Source organism: Culex pipiens, chromosome 3 (genome assembly GCF_016801865.2).
Source record: "Culex pipiens pallens isolate TS chromosome 3, TS_CPP_V2, whole genome shotgun sequence".
In the NCBI taxonomy this organism is placed as follows: domain Eukaryota; kingdom Metazoa; phylum Arthropoda; class Insecta; order Diptera; family Culicidae; genus Culex; species Culex pipiens.
In genome coordinates, this window is record NC_068939.1 from 141,439,544 (window position 1) to 141,459,268 (window position 19,725).

General features: G+C 37.0%; 1 protein-coding gene across 2 annotated transcripts in view; it reads right to left on the reverse strand.

Moving 5' to 3' along the window:
• The window catches only part of LOC120417510 (ribosomal protein S6 kinase 2 beta-like), a 52,420-nt gene that overhangs the window by 3,922 nt on the left and 28,773 nt on the right, over nucleotides 1–19,725 (reverse strand). For both annotated transcript variants that reach the window (XM_039579588.2, XM_039579590.2), the window contains 2 exons: nucleotides 4,868–5,221; nucleotides 4,493–4,801 (listed from right to left, as the gene is read on the reverse strand). In XM_039579588.2, coding sequence (XP_039435522.1) covers nucleotides 4,493–4,801; nucleotides 4,868–5,221 — 663 coding nt within the window. The remainder of the gene's footprint in view (nucleotides 1–4,492; nucleotides 4,802–4,867; nucleotides 5,222–19,725) is intronic.

The window sequence follows — 19,725 nt, forward strand, 5'->3', positions numbered from 1 at the left end:
TAATCTGGAGTGTTCCTTGAAATTTACTAAAACCAAGTACACCAGCGAGTAGAGAAACTATTTTTGTAAATTTCTGTTTATTCTCACTTTTAATAATAGTTTTGCTACTCCTATTACAAGCATTTTGAAAAAATATTTCCAAAATGCATTCTAATCAGTCGAGTGCATTGGGCAACGCCCATTTTCCTATTTTCAGCTTAGTTCTTTTTTTCTTCCAGCGCTCTTTTGGGTCTGCTTAGTGCTGCCAAAGTTGATGAAATTTTAAGCGAACACTCACGAAAGGTAGCATTTATAGCGAAAGGTTCCTGGCAGCACTTGCTCACTCCAACAGGCGCTGCACCAGCATGTTGGTGGTGTTGGTGGCCACCCTTTGTTCTTTATTTGCCTTCGCTCCTCGCTCGGTTTTCTTCAGGCTTCGATTAGAATCGGTATTCAAAATTGAAACGTCAAAAGACTTAGCGCGTTTGTTTTTTGGATGGTGCTTGCTAATTATTTACATTTTTCGGGATTATTTTTCAAGTGAGTGACCAACTTATGTGCAAAAGAACATGTTGCCGGTTGTTATGGTTTCGTTTGAGCAATCTGCCAAAAATGTATGGAATTTCGTAATTTTTGTTCTCGTGGATCAAACTTACTTTTTGCCCAGGTATTTAAAAACGTGGGTTTTATAGAAAACCTAGATGTATGGGTATCAAAAGATCGAAAATTTTATGCCCTTTCCGATGCCACATAGGTTAACTTGTGAATTGTGGACCGGTTCGGATGCCGGCGGATTTTCCGACGACGTAATTCCGGGTTGGTACGAAATTCCAACGAAAAATCTATTCTTGCGTTACAAAGACCCCCAAAACGCTGTTATACCCACTCCAGAATGTTTATTTAGCAATTCTATGGTAATATATTGACATTTAGTTAAATTTAAAGTTTGCAAAATTAAGTTTGGATAAGTTTTATATAGAATTTCCAGAGTTATATAAACTTTTATACTAAGTAATTAGTAAACTTTATATTCAATCCAAATTATTTTTTTAATCAGTCAAGGATGCCTATTTGGAGTTGGGAGACTGGATTTATGGTGATTTGTCAACAAATAACTTTATTTATGTAAATTCGAAAGGTATACAAACTTTTTTTGCACCTTTTTTTATTTTTGTAATAGTATTTGTTATATAACTTTTTATAGAAAACATCTTTTCATGAGCTTTTGCAGCAAAATGTTCGGCATGAGTTTCTGAACAAAACGTAGTACTAGGTTTATGTCAACATTAAATTGTTTACATGTTTCATCACAAAATGTGCATAGTGCCCAAGGGGTGTAAATACTATTTTTACATACTGTAAGTCATTCCAGGTGTAGGAGTTGTCTCCATGCCATAAGTACAAACAACACACCAAACCAAGCCTACTCCGGTGGAATCGCTGGCGGCGGTTGGACTCGCAATCCAAAGGTCGTCAGTTCAAACACTGGGGTGGAAGGTTCCTTGGTGTAAAAAGAGGTTTGGGTGCTCTCCCCATTCAAGCCTTCGGACTCCTAGGTTCGAGCAAAAACTTGCAATAGAGACCACAAAAGACCCGGGGGTCGTTAATGTGGATGGTTTGATTTGATTTTGAAGGTTCTCTCATTATTTTTTAAATAAATTTTCAAAAAATGGCGACCAAAGGCGATTCCTTTCCGTAGAGTCGCAAGAATTTTCGCGTCCACCGTCGGTGTGTTTTTTCGTTTTTTTCGCGTGCGTTTGTGGGTGTGAAGGTGCGGCTGGCTCAGGCTGTCCCGATGACAGTTGAGCCAGTCAGATTTGCGATGCCTTTCCGTGGGGTCGTAAGATTTTTCGCGTTCGTCGTCGCTGTGCAACAACAACAAAACCTTATCATACCATTTCAGCTCGATACACATTGAAACTCGTCGTTCGCACCGTTAATCAGTACCTAACTAAACATCAATCATTTAAAACTCGTAAAATCATCTCAAGTTAAAAGTTACACTGTTTAATCCTTCATTCTTTAATTACAAAGATTTTGGTTCTATCTTTCCACAGCCGACTTGTCTAAGACTAAACCATTTCATTTAAAATTTAACCGATAAACGGGAAATGTCTCATCCGCAGCATCCGATTGCTTGCCTTGAGAATAATATATAATACCTTTCAACAAACACTATGATTTTGGGTCGCATCATCATCTTCTATGATGAATCCTGACCAAGCACCCTACCCTACTAACAAATTTTCAGGTTCCTGGCGCTTGTGGGGTGTAAGCACAGAGTAAATCAGCTGCCCTAGTAGTAACCTGCGCTAACTAACATTCCCGTCCCTTAAAATCGAGATCTACAAACTGACATGGCGGGCGCCGTTGGTGACCAGCCCAAAACAGTAATTTTTAGGTACTTTTTTCTCGAACCTCTCCGATTTCAATAAAACTTTGCAGACATGTTATCCTACACTGTAAGCCATTTTGTGTATATGGAGCCAGTTTCACTAATGACATTTGAGAAGAGCGTAAGTGTTTTAAATATTTTTGCATTTCGTAATTTAAATATCGCTGTATCTTGAAGCCGTCGCATCGTACCAAAAAGTGGTCAGAGACAAACTTGTAGGAAATTTGACGGGCTTTTCGAACAAAATACATTGAAAGAGAAAAACATAACACTTTTATGAGATTTTTTGACTTTTTTGTTTAAAAGACAAATGTAAAGGTGAGCTTACGATTTTTATTCGTTCAAATTTTTTGTGAAAATAGCCTGCAATGTACAAAAAGACTCACGGAAAATGAAGGATGGAGCAACTCTCCTAAAAAATACAAACATCATTTACTGTTTTTTTTTTTTTTTTTTTTGAAAGTGTCAAAATTTTTAAAAACCGAATACGGGAATCGATTCTCCAGACAAAAAAGTTACATAAAAGTCTCCATATTGACCACTGTCCTAAGGCCAATCCTTGTGAAGTTACAGCTGTTTTAAACTTAAAAATGTTGAAAAATTGGTTTTTTGATGGTTTTTGGCAATTTCTAAATGGCAGACTTGATTTTTCAGTCTCGAAAATATTTTCCCGGAAAGACCGTCCAATTTCCCATAAGATTGCCTTGACCACTTTTGAATTAGAAGCATGGGCTCAAAAATTTTAAACGATTATATTCTGCCGAAAACCTACTTTTTACACTTCCTCGCTTTACTGAGGAAATGCTATAAAATCACTCGAAAAACGAACTGCTCGATTCGACCTCGTAGACCCACCTTCACGTATACCTATCGACTCAAAACCAAATTCTGAACAAATGTATGTGCGTGTGTATGTCTGTAAGCCCGTGCACCCTAAAGGTGAATTAAGTAACTTTTTTTTTTAATTAATACTCAAGTTATAACTTTTAATCAATGCTGCTTCGTATGATTTACCAGAATACATGACGATAAATTAAATTTGATGGAATAATTAAGCGTGAAATTGTAATCATAAGACAAACAGACTTGATTATACGATTTGTCCGAAATATACACCAAATGACCAAAGTTCAAAATCGGTCAAACTCTAAGGGGGCAATTCTGCGTAGAACGTCAGTTTCTCTACTTTGAATTTCATGTTTTGGATTTGTTTTAATGGAGAAAAATGTCAAATGCTTACTCACATAGGAAGTATATTTACAAATTTTAAATAATTATGATATAAATAAGATGTATACAGTCATCCCACATATTCGGAACACCAACAAATTCGGAACACTTTTATGATAATTTGTCAATAGCATGCCAAAAGTAGCTTTTCTGTCGACCTTACTATTTTTAGAACCTTCATTTGGACATTATCTTGCTATTTCACTAGTAAAAGTAGTACTTTTTGAACAAAAAACTTCATTCCAAGACTATTTTGTCCATAGCAGCAAAACACTGCCTCCAAATGGCCTGTTTCATAATTGTGGGATGTTATTGTGCCTCCCACAATTGTGGAACATCTGAATTTAACTGATATTTTCACAAAAAAAAGTTATCAAACCATGTATAAAACATCACTAAGCATGAGTTTCATTGGTTTCAGTGAGTGAAGTCATTATTTGGTAATAAATATGTACTCCTGGAGAGATCCAAAGTTTGTTTACATTCGTAAGAAAAAAGTGTTCCGAATTTGTGGATTTTAAAGGTCAAAGTAATTCTTCAAAAACTTCATATAAAAGTTAAAATTTGCAGATGTTCGATACAGCATTCGAAAGATCGCAAGAAAAGCTTTCAAATGAAGGTAAAAACGAATCATTAAGTTCAATTATCGATTTGCTTTGATTTTTTGAACATTGGCCAATCTGGAAACCGTTCCGAATATGTGGGATGACTGTACCTCATTTGTAATGTTACTTCAATTTAGACTGAAAAAAATTAAATTACCCCAAGTGGTAAAATTACACATTATCAGAGGTAAAATTACAAAAAAAAAACAAATTGACATAAGAAGTATTCCTTCCTAGATGTTTTATGTTTTTTTGTGTATACCCAAAAAGTAACGGTTCTCACCTGATCCAGCAGAATGTTCTCCGGCTTCAGGTCGCGATAAATAATGCCCAGCCCGTGCAGGTGGTTCAGGGCCAGCGCCAGCTCCGCCAGGTAGAACTTGACGTCCTCCTCGGTGAACATCACCTCCTTGCTCAGCCGCGTGAACAAATCACCCCCGCGCAGAAAGTCTAGTATGAGGTACAGCTTGCCGGGCGTCTGGAACGCGTAGTGCAGCTTCACGATGAACGCGTGGCCCACGTCGGCCAGGATGTTGCGCTCGTTGGTGCTGCGGACCCGGTCCTTCACCTTCAGGGTGGCCTTCTTCAGCACCTACGTTTGGATGAGACGAGAGGGATGGTGAGTGTTGGTAACAAGAGGACAATTATTTCTTCGTACCTTCATTGCATACAGCGTGCCCGCGTCTTTGCCAACAATTTTCCTAACTAGAAACACCTTGCCAAACGAGCCCTCGCCGAGCACCTTGAGCAGTTCGAACTGGGACGGGTCGGCCTTTTCGTGACCCTCGCGGACCACATCCCGGATGTCGTACTCCTGCTCGTCCCCGTCTGGCCGGGCCGGGTCGAGGTCCATCGCTTCGACGTCCTGGTCCTCGAGGTGGGGGTGTGGCAGGTGGTACTGATGCTGCTGGTGCATTTGGCCACCCGGATCCAGCTGGGGCAAAGTTGGCTGGCCGAGCAACGCATCGTATCCCTCGTCGACGACCATCTCGACATTATCCTGCGAGGACGACTGCAAGGAAAAGAAGAGTGCAGCGTTAGTCAAATTGGCAGAAATGCTCGAGATACTGGAGAAGAGTTCTCCCAAATCCCGCTGAGCATGCAACAAACTTGCGAAAACATTCCGAATAGCCATGTTCTAACGAGGGGGAAAGAAACGAAACTCCCAACAAAAGCCAAACATTGCAAAGCGAAATTAAGCATGAATTAAAGCAAATACACGCGCAATTTGCCACATTGAAATGTTTGCCAATACACGGGAGTTGGAGTCAACATCTGCTAATGTGTGATGCCGAGGAACTTTGTGGCTGTTTGCCCAAGAAGCGGAGGGCTGTGCTTGACAAAAACGTGGGAAAATCGAGCATTAAAAACACATTTTCCTCACTCTAAAATACGGATCCTTCACGAATGATAGAAAATTCTCTGTACCCAATTGACCCATGAAATCAAATGTCAACCTTCAGTTCCTCGAACCCACTTCATTTCCAAAAACCCAATTGCAATCAATTGCTCTCAATGAACCCATTGATTTTCCATCGAAAGGAGGTAAAACTTCGCAAAGCCAATCAAATAATTAAGCCGCAATTATCAACATCGCCAACGCAACATTGGCGGGCAGAGCTCGTGGACCCACCCCGGTCGCTATAAATATGTTGCAACGTTTTCCCCCACATCCGCGCATACTTTCCAATTAGAGAAGCATAAATTCAGGCCACACAATCGGCACGAGAATCCGTCACCACGGAAACATAAATGTGGTGCGGTACGCTTTCTCGGATTTTCACACGACCACAGCATCCTTTTCTAGACTGTTCCATTTTTGGTGTGTGAGTTGCTTGAAGATGAAAACAAGGCCACCGCCGCCTTGCTGATGCATCTAGGGACCATATCGAGTGACGAGGTCTAGTTAAGATTGTCATTCATGAATATGGGCTGGGTACCTTTGACTAATAATTTCGTTTTGTTGTTTTTTTTTTTATTCTCAAATTGCTGTAAACAACATCAGAAACAGTTTGCGGATGTTCAATTAAATACGGTGCGGTCTTTAAGTAAAACGCCCAGCAACTCAAATCGCGTATCAAGTGCGCAAATTGTGGTGATAACTACCGAGAGATGCTTACGCGCTTCCGTGACTGTCTGCCGAAACAAGGTTAAAAACAATTTAAGTGTGCCAATCCGCCTAGAAAAACATTCGTATGATCAAGAAATGAACGTCTACTGCAACCCAAACCTGGACCTGGAACAGATGTTATCATATTTTTTTATATTTTTCTGGCATGCTCTTATGCTGAACTTGCATACATTGAAAAAAAAAGATTTTTTCCAAGAACAAAAACAATCACAAGAGAGTTATTCTAATAAATCCAAAATTCCTTGAACTAACCCACCTCTTACCCATCTCTTCTTCACTTATTTTTTAATCTCTTTCCCTCAGTTACATACAGTACTGGTCAAAAGTATATGACATTGGACGATTTGTCAAACCTAACATCAAATTGAAATTGTTGATTTTCGCTCGTATTTCGACCAAACCTCATGAAATTTCCAGCATAAGCAGATCGAAATGTCTACAATCATTAACTCATCAATCCGCTACCTATTATCATTTCAAAGTAATTGAAATTTTCGTAAAAAATGCGATTTTGATCGACACTCACTATTTTGACAATATCTTCACTATTTTGATTTTTGATATCTCACTATTTTGACGATATCTTCAAAAATATTGATCGGACTAGTTTCATATTTTGAGCATTTAATCTTGAGATAGTTTCTTATGATTATCCCAAACATCAGCTAAATTCATTCGCAACAAAAAAGTTTTGAACTTCAAATAAATGAAAAACACTTAATTTTCGCATGTTCAAAATTAAAAGAACTAAATATTATTGAACCGTTTGTACTGAGGTTTGTCACACAATTTCCATTAGGGTGGTAAAATTTCGTGCTACCCTCTGAAATCAAAAAAAGACTCAACAACTTTTTTGTCCACCACAGCTTAACAACCGAAACAGTAGCTTTTCTCTATAAATTTTGAAGATTGCCGTGGTCAGAATCAGCTAAAATTTGTAATTTAGCCTAGATAGAGATCGTCCTGGGTTCGATCCCAGACGGTTCCGGTGGCATTTCTCGAGACGAGATTTGTCTGATCACGCCTTCCGTCGGACGGGGAAGTAAATGTTGGCCCCGGACTAACCAAGAGGTTAGGTCGTTAGCTCAGTCCAGGTGTACACAGCAAAAAATCCGATGGTAAAATCGCATGCAAAAGCATGCACATAACTTTCTTCAAAAAAGACACTTAATATTACACGCTGCATGTACAATTTTTGCAAACACAAAAAAATAGTTGCAACCGAGGGGACTCAAACCCAGCACCAACAGATAGGACTGGCGCCTTAGCCCGCTCGGCCATCAGACCGATGAAAAATGGAAAGGATAAACGAGAATGTGCGCTTGACATTTCGGTCAAGTAGGTTTCCCATATGGGGCTACATATTTCAGGGTGTAATATTAAACCGAATTTCATAAAATAACGCAAAATATATTTTACACCCAGGCTTTTTACACGCAGCTGGATTACTACTTTATTTGCTGTGTAGGAGTCGTCTCCCTGGGTCCTGCCTCGGTGGAGTTGCTGGTAGGCAGTTGGACTAACAATCCAAAGGTCGTCAGTTCGAATCCCGGGGTGGATGGAAGCTTAGGTGTAAAAGAGGTTTGCAATTGCCTCAACAATCAAGCGTTCGGACACCTAGTTTCCAGTAGGAATCTCGCAATCGAGAACGCCAAGGCAATGCTGTAGATCGAATAATTAGATTTTTTTTTCGAGAGAGATTGTTCATTTTTTAAGTAACGCAGTAGAGGCGGGAGGAGGGGGTTTGAAGGCCATGTTACGCTGCATACAAAATAAAATGTTTGGAAATGTTGTTATGAAGAAGGGAAGGTGGTGAAAATCCAAATTTTTGCGTTACGTAATAAAAGAACGCTCCCTTATGGGTCAATCTTTGAGCTCAAAGGGAAGAACCACGGGGCGTCCGGATTTTGACCTTCCTGATATCCAGGGCTGCGGAGTCGGGTCATATTTCAAACGACTCCGACTCCGACTCCAGCTTTCTCAGATTAGCTGACTCCGACTCCGACTCCGGCTCCGGCTTTGAACAAATGGTTGGCTCCGACTCCGACTCCGACTACGGCCTATCAACTCTAGCCGACTCCGACTCCGACTCCGACTCCAACTCCAGCTTTCAACAAATGGTTGACTCCGACTTCGACTCCGACTCCACAAGTTTTTAAATGTTTCAAAAGTTAGTTAACTATTATTAGTTAATTATTTTTGAAACATTGATAAATACGATTATTTAAATAATCTCTAAGCGTCATGTTTTTCTCAAGAAAAATAAGTTAAGTAAAAGTAAAGTAAAGTAAATAAACGGAAAAAAGTTTCTAGGTTACAAGTTTTATACGTTATGGAAACAGAAATCAAAAAAAATCTTCAGTTTTAGAGGCATTTTGAGAAGAACAGTTTTGTAAGTAAATTTGGATTTACTTGCTTAACCTCAAATTTGAAAATATTTTTTTCAAAGCTAATAAATGTAAATATCAAATTGTTATTTTTGAATGAATAACTAAAAGAAAAAAAAATCAATTTGCTTACTTTCAGGCTGACATTTGTAAAAAGCACAGTGACAGGCACCTTGTTTTTAAAATGACAATTTTAAACGAAACTTTTTTTTTTTTTTCTTAAGATGTACATGGACATCACGCCATGGCTGAAGGAGATTATTATTGCAAATCAATGTATCTAAACAATTTCTTCGTGGAAAGGGCGCTTTAGATGTCCTTTTCAAATATCTGTGACATGGAAAATATTTTAACCTGGAAATTTTTAATTTATTTTAATTTTAAAATTTTATATACTTTAAAAAGGAGGTGCACGATACTTTGTGAATCTTCACCTAAAACGAAGCTTTATGGATGATCTTGCGCCTCCATCAAAATATATGAAAAAACTTAAAATAAACAAATTTAAACAAATATCCACAAGTAAAATATTTTCTAGGTCCTTTTTTAAGGTACATTGATTTGCAATGATTATCACCTTCCGTCATATTGGCGTAAGACATACAGTATGAGAAAATTCGTACCAGTTGATAATATTTTGATTCTGTGTTTTTTATTTATAATATTTGAAAAATAAATTAAAATCCTCTATTTTATTCTATACATTTTTTTATTAATTCATTTTTGTACTGAATTCTTGAGATTTGTTCAACGATAATTTGCAACGATATCAAAATAGTTTACCTAAAATCAACATCAACATCAACAATCAATGATTATTTCAAATTTGTTGCAGCTTCTTTTGACATTTTTTGTTAGTTTAAATTATTTAAAATTCAACACTTTGATTTTCTTGTACTCAGTTATAAACAAAATGCGCATGTTGAGTTCCATGTAAGAGATTGTTATTATCGTTGATTATTTGTTACAGAAGTTAAACTGTCAGTGACTCTTTTTCGATCTGCAAAAGGGGCCATCCACAAACCACGTGGACACTTTTTTGGAAATGTCAAACCCCCCCCCCCCCCATCGTGCACAATTACCATACAAATAAAATCTTTTTTGTATGGAGCGTGGACATTCGCCATACCCCCCCCCCCCCCTAAGTTGTCCACGTGGTTTGTGGATGGTCCCAAAACAGTGATGACTATTTATAATCTTTTTATGTACCTCGTAATTTTTTCCTAAAAAATGATTTAACTTAAAACCACTGAGACATTCGCTATCGGGGTAAAAGATGACTTTGTGTGTACTTTTTTCAGAAACAACTGGATGAAATTTGATCAAATTTGAATTGAAAGGGCACATAAATATAGTCTGACTACATAACCAATATTTTTTTATTATTTTTTTTATTATGATACGACATACTTGGGTAAGAGGTTATCATTTAGTGATTATAGTGTAATAACACAATTAGAGCTTTTCAATCACAATAAAAAGTTTCAAATACATAATGGCATCTGATAAGTCAATTAAAAATATAAGTTGTTTTCTAAATTAAGCTGTTATTTAGGAAATACTGAACAATAAAAAAAACATATTTTTTGTTGAATTTAAGATAATTCCGGCTCCGACTCCGACTCCGGGTTATCAGAAATCTTTGGCTCCGACTCCGACTCCGACTCCAGCTCATAAAATTTAGCCGACTCCGGCTCCGACTCCGACTCCAGCTGTTCGAGTTTTGACGACTCCGACTCCGACTCCGACTCCAGGTCCCCAAAAAGACCTGACTCCACCGACTCCGACTCCGGCTCCGACTCCGACTCCGACTCCGACTCCACAGCCCTGCTGATATCCATGTACTTCTTGTCATTAAAAAGATTTATTAAACATTGCTTTAACTAATGCCTTGAAAATTCTTAGAAACCGTTACTTTTTTTAGAATAACCAATGCGGCATGGGATTCCTATGTACATAGAACCTTTTGAAAATGTAAGCGAGAATTAATAGTCACTGTTTTTCTTCAAAACTTAAAATTAAAAGTGTGCAAATTGAATTGATTACGTCAATTAGATCATTAGTAATACTGTTTTAAAAAAGGAAAAAATATATATATAGTTATTTTTATTCAAACAATTATATCAACTTTTGATAAAAACCAAATCAAAGTAAATCCGTAGTATCATTTCAAAAAATCAAAACCTGTAAATAAATAGTCTATCCTACACAGTTAAAAAAGTAGTAATCCAGCTGCGTGTAAAAGGCCTGGGTGTAAAATAAATATTGCATTATTTTATGCAATTTTATGTGATTTTACACCCTGAAATATGTAGCCCATCGGTATGGGAAACCTACTTGGCCGAAATGTCAAGCTCATTAATGCATTTATCCTAATGGCTCATCTTCGGTCTGATGGCCGAGTGGGTTAAGGCGCCAGTCCTTACTGTTGGAGCTGGGTTTGAATCCCGTCGGTTGCAACTTTTTTTGTGTTTGCAAAAATTGTACATGCAGTGTGTAATATTAAGTGTTTATTTTGACCAAGGTGATGTGCATGCTTTTGCATGCGATTTTACCATCGGATTTTTTGCTGTGTACTTGCTCTCATAACAGTTCACGGCAAAGTTACAACATTGATTAGAACAAGATTTTTTTTTATACCACCAAAACCAATTTTGATCTTTGAATCGAATCCAGAAGGGGAAAGATCACCAGTTGTGTTGGTCCGATCCGGAATTTGAACCACGATCTACCGTTTACGAGACGTAAGCGTTACCGCTAGGCTGCGTAGTTCGGTCCATTCTAACCTACACAGAAAAAAATATGTGAATTTACTCGACACAAAAAAAAATGAATCAAATGTAAACTCAGTTGATGTAAACTTGAGATTCGACGTAAACGGTTGAATCACACGTAAAATCATGTTTTTACGTATAATTTGTTGCAAATTTACAGTAAATTGCATTTAAATTTAAATGTTTAATGACGTGCAAAAGTGTTACATCATAAATGATGTAACATTCGGAAATATTTTTTTGTGTGTATGCAACACATTTAAATTTTGTTAAATGACATTTTATTTGTTCTGAAAAAAAATACATGACATCATTATTGTGTACAGCCTTTAGACGCATAAGGTAATTAATACGATTGAATAAAAAAAATATGTCATTGCAACATCTTTCTGCAAAAAAAAACGTTGATAATAATAAAATCAAATCAACCATAAACCGTCAACCCCCCAAGTTGCAATCAATAATTTGTTTCAAAACTAATTTTCACATCAGCACAAATTATTCCTAGCACCGTCCCGGGGAAAATATGAAATCATAAACTTTTACAGGTACTCATCACGCACAATCCGCTTTACATTTCCATTGCACACTTGTTGGCAAAGTAGTAGCAAGCTCTACACGGCAGCAAACCGCGTTCCCAAACGGACAATCATGGTCAGACTGCGTGGTCTTTCTGGTGGTCTGGGTCACACACAGGTGGTTTCGCGCGCCAATAAAAGTGGACACAGGTTGCTGTGGGAATATTGATTGTCCACGTGGTTTTCTCGTGCCATCACATCGTAAAATACATTCCCGCCCAAAATTGTGTCATGTGTGTGTGTGTGTGAGCTTCCCTCCATCATCCGAAATTATTTGCTGCGATCGGGTAAAAAGCCCCATCGAGCCGGAACAATTGATATTTGGAATCCCATCATGATTCAATTTTCCCCTGGGCGGAGGAAATTGGCACGTGCACACCCCACAGAACCACAGAGACGGCGAAGACTTAAATCAGATTCCGTGTTATGAAACCTTCTCCCTCGCGAAAGGGATCAGGACGAGTTGGTTCAAAGGGGAAACTAGGCAGCTATCACCGTCTGGGTCAAATTAATTTGATGATTTGTTATGTACATTTAAATTTGTTGATGGTTCAATACAGTTAAGCATTATCCAATGTTTGTCAATAAAACTTGATGGTGGCGAAAATACACTAATCTCTCCTATGGGTATCACACTTACCAGAATCCTTCCTGGTAAATCCTTCGCCACTTCTGGGAACTGGATTATCTTGGCGAAGAGCACAGTATCTTTTCGGAAAAGGTGCAAAAACAGCCATCCGAAAGTGAAAACAAAGTTTAAACTTCATTCCCCGCCTGGGATATGAGTCTGGATTTCTAAAATCATCGACCGCTTATCTTCTTCGTGTAATTGAACTCAGAACTGGATTCAAACTTGTTGGAAGGTCCTTGAACCCTTGTCAATCCGAATTGAAGTCAATTTGAATTCAAAGCTTTCTAACATTTAACGTCAGTCCCAAAAAAAAACAACAAATTCTAGTAGCCTCAAACATTTGTTTTGACAAAGTTAAAGTCACCCCCACTCTTACTCCAAAACAGAGATACCGTAAACTCAGCCTGAACATAAATCTAGGAGGGAATGCTACCGGGAAACGAATCTGTTTTCTTTTCGAAACATTCGTTTATTAAAATCAAATGCCAGCACGTCCATTTGGCTTCCAACCTACGCAAAATGTCTTCTGTTTGGTGGGTGAACCAAACAAACTTAGTTTAACATGATTAATATTGTATTTGTATCAGAAAAACAAAGTATGTTTTTGATATTCCTTAATTCAATAATATACATTGACATAACAATTTATAACATTTTTTACGATTTTCTAAGTTAATTGAGTTATTAAGTTTGGTAGATTAATATTATAATTTATATTAGCAAAGCAACTCTCTAGCTCTTCCTAACAGTTGCTCTAAGTTGTTCCCTGGAACACGAACTATGAGTTCAAAAGGTTTTTGAAAAAATATAAAAATCGTTAAGGGACTCAAAACGGGGAAAAACCAAAACGCACCGATTTTACTGGTTAAATCCCATTAAAAATTCAAAGTCAAAGCACCAGGTACTGTCGCTACCAATCAAGCTTAAATTTGGGATTTGGGCGCAGTACACCCAGCTGATCATGTCCTGAAATGGCCGCAAAATTGACCCGTTTTATTATGTATGATCTGGAAATAGTACGAAAAAAATAATCATCAGTTTATATTTCACTTTTTGTCACAAAATCTCATTTCTAACCAACTGGTAACTTTATCAACATTCCGTCTAAGTAATTTTAGTTAGCAAATTTGATTTTACATTAAAAAAAACTTGTTTCTATCTGAGCCAACGCAAATTTGATTTCAAGTTTTCGCCATGTGCAACTAACTGTAAACTATTTGGAATTCTTTTATTCGAAACAATTAACAGATCGGCCAATGTTCATGGAGTCATGGAAAAATTATAATTAACCCAATGATTCACTTTTATCTATATTTGCAAGCAGTGTTGGTATTCTCACGCTCTCGCGAGAAAAAATCCTCTCTCTCTCGAGTTCTCGCCGCGAGTCTCGAGCTGCCGAGAGAAACTCACCGATTGCCCGTGCTCTCCTCCGCTCGCGAACGGGCTTTCTCGCGAGCCAGAATTGTCCGTTCACGAGAAGTTGAACGTGTTAGAAACGAACCAAAAACAACACAGCGATTGAAGAATTCGACGACGTTTTTTCCGCTAGGTTCGCTGTTGTTCCAGCGGTGTTCGGAATGACAGCCCCCATACAGTTTGAGCAGTTTTTAGGGAAAAATCGCGTTTATGATGAAAAATCAAGCATTTTCAGAAAAGTGGGGTATTGCAAAGTGTGGCAATTTTGCTAACGATCATAATGCGTGGTGATTTGTAGTGATTAATTGTGACTGGAATTTTATTAAAACGATTTTTCTAAAAAGATGATCGATATTTTGGATAACTTGAGTTAAATGTTGCAAAAGTTAAAAGTAATGATGAAATGTTATGAAAAAGTGTTTAAACTTTACTTCTCTTCCCCTTTGACCAAAATATTGACCTTAAAAATGCATTTTGGTGATTTTTTGGAATTTTTTGGAAAAATTCTAATAACTGGCAATTTTTTGAGAAAATTATTGTTATTATGCTGTAATATGACTCTAATAGTTTGTTCTATCAATAACACACACATAAGGAGCATTATCAATCAAATAAATCATATTTAAATCAATTTTTCAAAAGATCTTTTTGGTAAATTTGAGGAAAAAACACGAAAAATTAACTCAGCCCCTATGATTTTTACATCATTCGATTCGTTTATGCGATTGCCACACTTTACAATGACTTTCATCGACGTTAAAAAATATTTGAAGGAAATAAAAATCAAAAACTGCAAAAAAAAATAATATTTCCAAGCACGCTGTCATTCCGAACATCGTTGCGTAGTGCTTCTACTCGCCACCAGGATGCGTGCACGTTTCTGTCGAATCTCTCAATTGAAGTTACACCTCTATACGCTCGCTCGCTGCGAGAGCGAGAACGCGAACGAAAATGAGAGCGCGAACGAGAAGAGAAAAGTATTACAAGTTCTCTCCCTCGCTCCCTGCTTTCCTTCTTCTCGCTCGAATTCCAACACTGTTTGAAAACTTTTCATGTGATTTTTGGAATGATGTTTCACATGACTGCAATTTTTTACGTTTTATTTCATGTTTTGGAATAAAACCATTTTGTCTTGAAATCCAAAAATTGAATGATCCCAGATATTTTTATAAATACATTGATATTTTGCAAGTTTTCGAGAGTAGCATAACTGAGATTAAATTTGAATCATTGCTTCTTTTAAAAAAAATACCATGCGAATTGCTTTAAGAGGCAGTATTTGTAAATATTGCTCGGTTTGTTCTATAGGTCGTATCGAGGTGCTCCGATTTGTATGAAACTTTCAGCGTTTGTTTGTCTATGTATGAGATGAACTCATGTCAAATATGAGCCCTCTACGATAAAGGAGTGTGGGGTAAAACGGGCTTTGAAGTTTGAGGTCAAAAAAACATAAAAAATCTTAAAATTGCTCGCATTTCCGTAAAACTTCATCAATTCCAACTCTCTTAGATGCAAAGGTCTTTTGAAGCACTTCAAAATGTGCCATAGACATCCAGGATTGGTTTGACTTTTTCTCTTAGCTTTCGCAAATTACTGTCAAAAATGGATTTTTTTAAAACCTTAATATCTTTTTCCAACAGCCTCCAACACCCATACTCATGTAGGTCAAAAGATAGGCAAATTCATGGAATATAAGCCTCTGGTATTAACTTTTTGGCCAATCGCAGTTTTTCTCATAGTTTTTCGATTTTTCTACAACAAACATTTAACAACGTTAGTTTTTGCCCTGTAGGCCTCCTTAGCGGCACTTATTGGTCTCAATTTTGTCATATTCGGAATCCTCGGACAATTTTACGTAAATTAGAAGTATTTTTAGGTTTTTTGGACCTCAAACTTCGAAGCCCGTTTTACCCCACTTCCCTTTGTCGTAGAGGGCTCATATTTGACATGAGTTCATCTCATACATAGACAAACAAACGCTGAAAGTTTCATCCAAATCGGAGCACCTCGATACGACCTGTTACACATTGGTGAAAAACTCGCTCTTAAGTCTCTAAATAAACTCATCATCGAATGACCCAAAATTATTTTTAACAGAGTGTCAAAATGTGTAACAAATTTTAGCAGATAGTTTGGATGATTAAATTTAGCTTCTTCCACCCAAGGCAGAACAGTTTCGGCATGGGCACACTTGGCTAAATAACACCATCTTCTGCGTAGGACCAGATCTATCTCCGTTGTATTTTCTCCACTTTCAACAGAAACATTTTCAGCTACCTTAACAAGGTACCCTTCAGCCAACATCCCTCCTTTGGCCACAAAAAAGCGCAATTTTGTCCAAATTTAATTATCCTTTTCTTCGAAGTAATTTTCCACATTTTTCACCGCGAATCATGTTTTTACTTGTGCACACTACGAATTGGCCAAATTTGTTCTAAATTGAGCCTTCAATTCGTGTAAAGTGGCTTAGTGAAAAAATGCAGATTTTAAAGTAATATTTACAAAAAGTCACTTCCATTCCTGGATTTAAAAGCGTTTTTTTTTCATACATTGGCTACTATCCGAAAATAAACATTTTGTAAACGGGTGAAACGTAATTTAAGTAATGGTACCCATATAAAAAACGAAACTGAAACCCACTAACTAACTTTATCCATCATCCTCCCACACGGTTTAAAATTTCATACACCCAAACCAAATCCCTCTGACATGCGATGCGTTTACAGCGCTTTTGAAGCTAATTCCGCTCTCGACGCCCTTCGCTGTTGCATCATATCGTGGTGTTCACCAATACATTCTTAGGTGATCTGATACTGTTGGCCCAGTTGATAAGAGCTTCGTTCCAAATCAAAGAGTTTGATCATGAATCTTGTTCGAAGCAACGTTTTTTCAAGCTATCAACATTTTTTGAAGACATTTTTTTTATTTTAGATGTGCAAACATTAATTTTACAATACATGTAAAATACATCTTGTTGTCGCGTGTAATATCGCGAAAGAATCACAATTTCTGCCTGGGTGCAGTCCCAATACAGGTGTTCCAATTCACACCGACCTAGGGAGGAAAAACCCCAAAAGCCAAAACTGCCAACTTTACACATTTTCTCAGGTGAGTGATCCTGTCCAGCAATTCAAACCCTTGTCAGGGACAATCAAGTGCTGGCAGCAGCTTTTCCGAGGAAGCTTGTCAACAGAATTAGCACGCACCTGTTTCATCGCTGTCTCTCTCTCTCTCTCTCTCTCTCTCTCGCTCTCACTAATGGCCACACCATCGTCCACGGCACGCGAGTCCGGACACCCACGTGTCCTTAGCGTAGCCGTTGCCATGGCCCAGGACCAGACTCGCCAAGGGGATGAGATTAATGTGGAAACGACGACGCCGACACGTAGAGATTGCCGAGAAATTGTTGACAAACACTCAAACGGAGAAGACCTCTGGCTGACGCTTGGTGAAGGCCAACGCACTACTAATTTCTACGAAGAAGCAATTAAAACTTTATCCACTCCGCTCTTCTGCACAAAGTATGGATTCCCGGCAACGGAATTATTCCGATAGCTTTTTTGCCGATTAGTCTGGGAGAGGTTGCTGAAACTATAGGCGCAGATTTGTGGAAACGTCTTACTAATTGGCACAACGCCACACAAGATCATTTTAAGACATCCTATACTTTAAGGAAGAAAGCAACTGGTTTTCATGATGGTGAGTAATGTGCATAATCAAATTAGACCAATTGAATTTTTCGTGCATTGTCAGAATTTTTGATAGTAACATAAATACTTCCATCCTATTGAGCTGTTTTTAAATCGATTTCAGCAGTAATTAAACTTCATAGTGCTGATATGCTAACATTAGAGACACGATGGAGTTACAAGCACCTCCGCAAACGGTTGTTACGGCCTATTTATAAAACCTTCATAGGAGTACAAGTCTTTACATCTGAATCTTAACAAACTTAGGAGTCTTAATAAAACCTTTGAGCAGTTCTCTACGAAATCATTTTTTTTTTTAATTTTAATTTTTGTGTTTTTTTTTTTTATTTGGCTGAAACTTTTTTGGTGCCTTCAGTATGCCCAAAGAAGCTATTTTGCATCATCAGTTTGTCCATATAATTTTCCATACAAATTTGGCAGCTGTCCATACAAAAATGATATATGACAATTCAAAAATCTGTATTATTTGAAGGAATTTTTTGATCGATGTGGTGTATTCGGCAAAGTTGTAGGTACGCATAAGGACTACACTGAAAAAAATGATATGCGATAAAAAATATGGTGATTTTTTATTGAACATTTGTCACAAAACTTGATTCGCAAAAAAAAAATTTTATGTTTTAGGGGACATCAAGTGCCAACTATTCAGAAATTTCCAGGTTGTGCAAAAAATCTTTGACCAAGTTATGAATTTTTGAATCAATACAGATTTAAAAAAAAATCGAAATACTGGTCGCAAAAATTTAACAACTCCAGTTTTCGCTGTAAAATCAAATTTGCAATCAAAAAGTTTTTTAGTGAAATTTTGAAAAAAAAAGTGCACCGTTTTCAGGTTATAGCCATTTTAAGGTAACTTTTTTGAAAATAGTTGCAGTTCTCTTTTTTTTTTTAATTAGTGCACATGTTTGCCCACTTTAAAAAAAACATATTTTTGAAGAGCTGAGGGCGTAATATTGAATGTTTGGCCCTTTTGAAATGTTAGTCTTGATTAGCATATTTTGAAAATATTGTTTTCGAAAAATCGGGAAATTTCACGAATGTTTCATATTTTAACTTTGTAAATCGGATCATGAGTTGCTGCGATATCGACGTTAGAAAATGATGGGTTGTTTGGGTGAGACTTAGAAAACATCAATTTTCCTGTTTTTAAACCTTTGCATGGCAATATCTCAGCAACTATAGGTCGTATCAACAAAGTTCAAAAAGGCAAAGAATTTTCTCAGCATTTCAAAAATATTTTTTTCAAGAGTGGGCAAACATGTGCACTAATTTAAAAAAAATGAAAAACTGCGACTATTTTCAAAAAAGTTACCTAAAAATGTATTAAACTTGAAAACGGTGCACTTTATCAAAATTTCACTGAAGTACTTTTTGATTGCAAATTCGATTTTACATCGAAAAATAAAGTTCAAAATTTTTGCGACCAGTATTTCGATTTTTGAAAAAAAAATGAGTATTGACAAAAAAAATTCATAACTCGATCAAAGATTTTTTGCACAACCTGGAAATTTCTGAAAAGTGTGCATAGGTATATAAAAAAATAAAAAAATAGTGTTTTTTTGCAAATCTGGAGTTATTATTTTATTTTTATTTTTATTTTTATTTCGTTTTTTGGAAAGGTCCAATAAACCGAATTTTTAGTTTTTGCTTTTTGAGTGTTTTTTAATACACCTGACTTAAGGCGGTTTTAAAACCCAAAAAGCAAAAACTGAAAATTTGGTTTATTGGACCTTTTCAAAAAAAACTCCAGAAATCAAGTTTTAGTGAAAAAAGTTAAATAAAAAATCACCAATAATTTTTGTACCGTGTATCATTTTTTTTCAGTGTAGTCCTTATCCATACCTACAACTTTGCCGAAGACACCAAATCTAAAAAAAAAATCCTTCAAA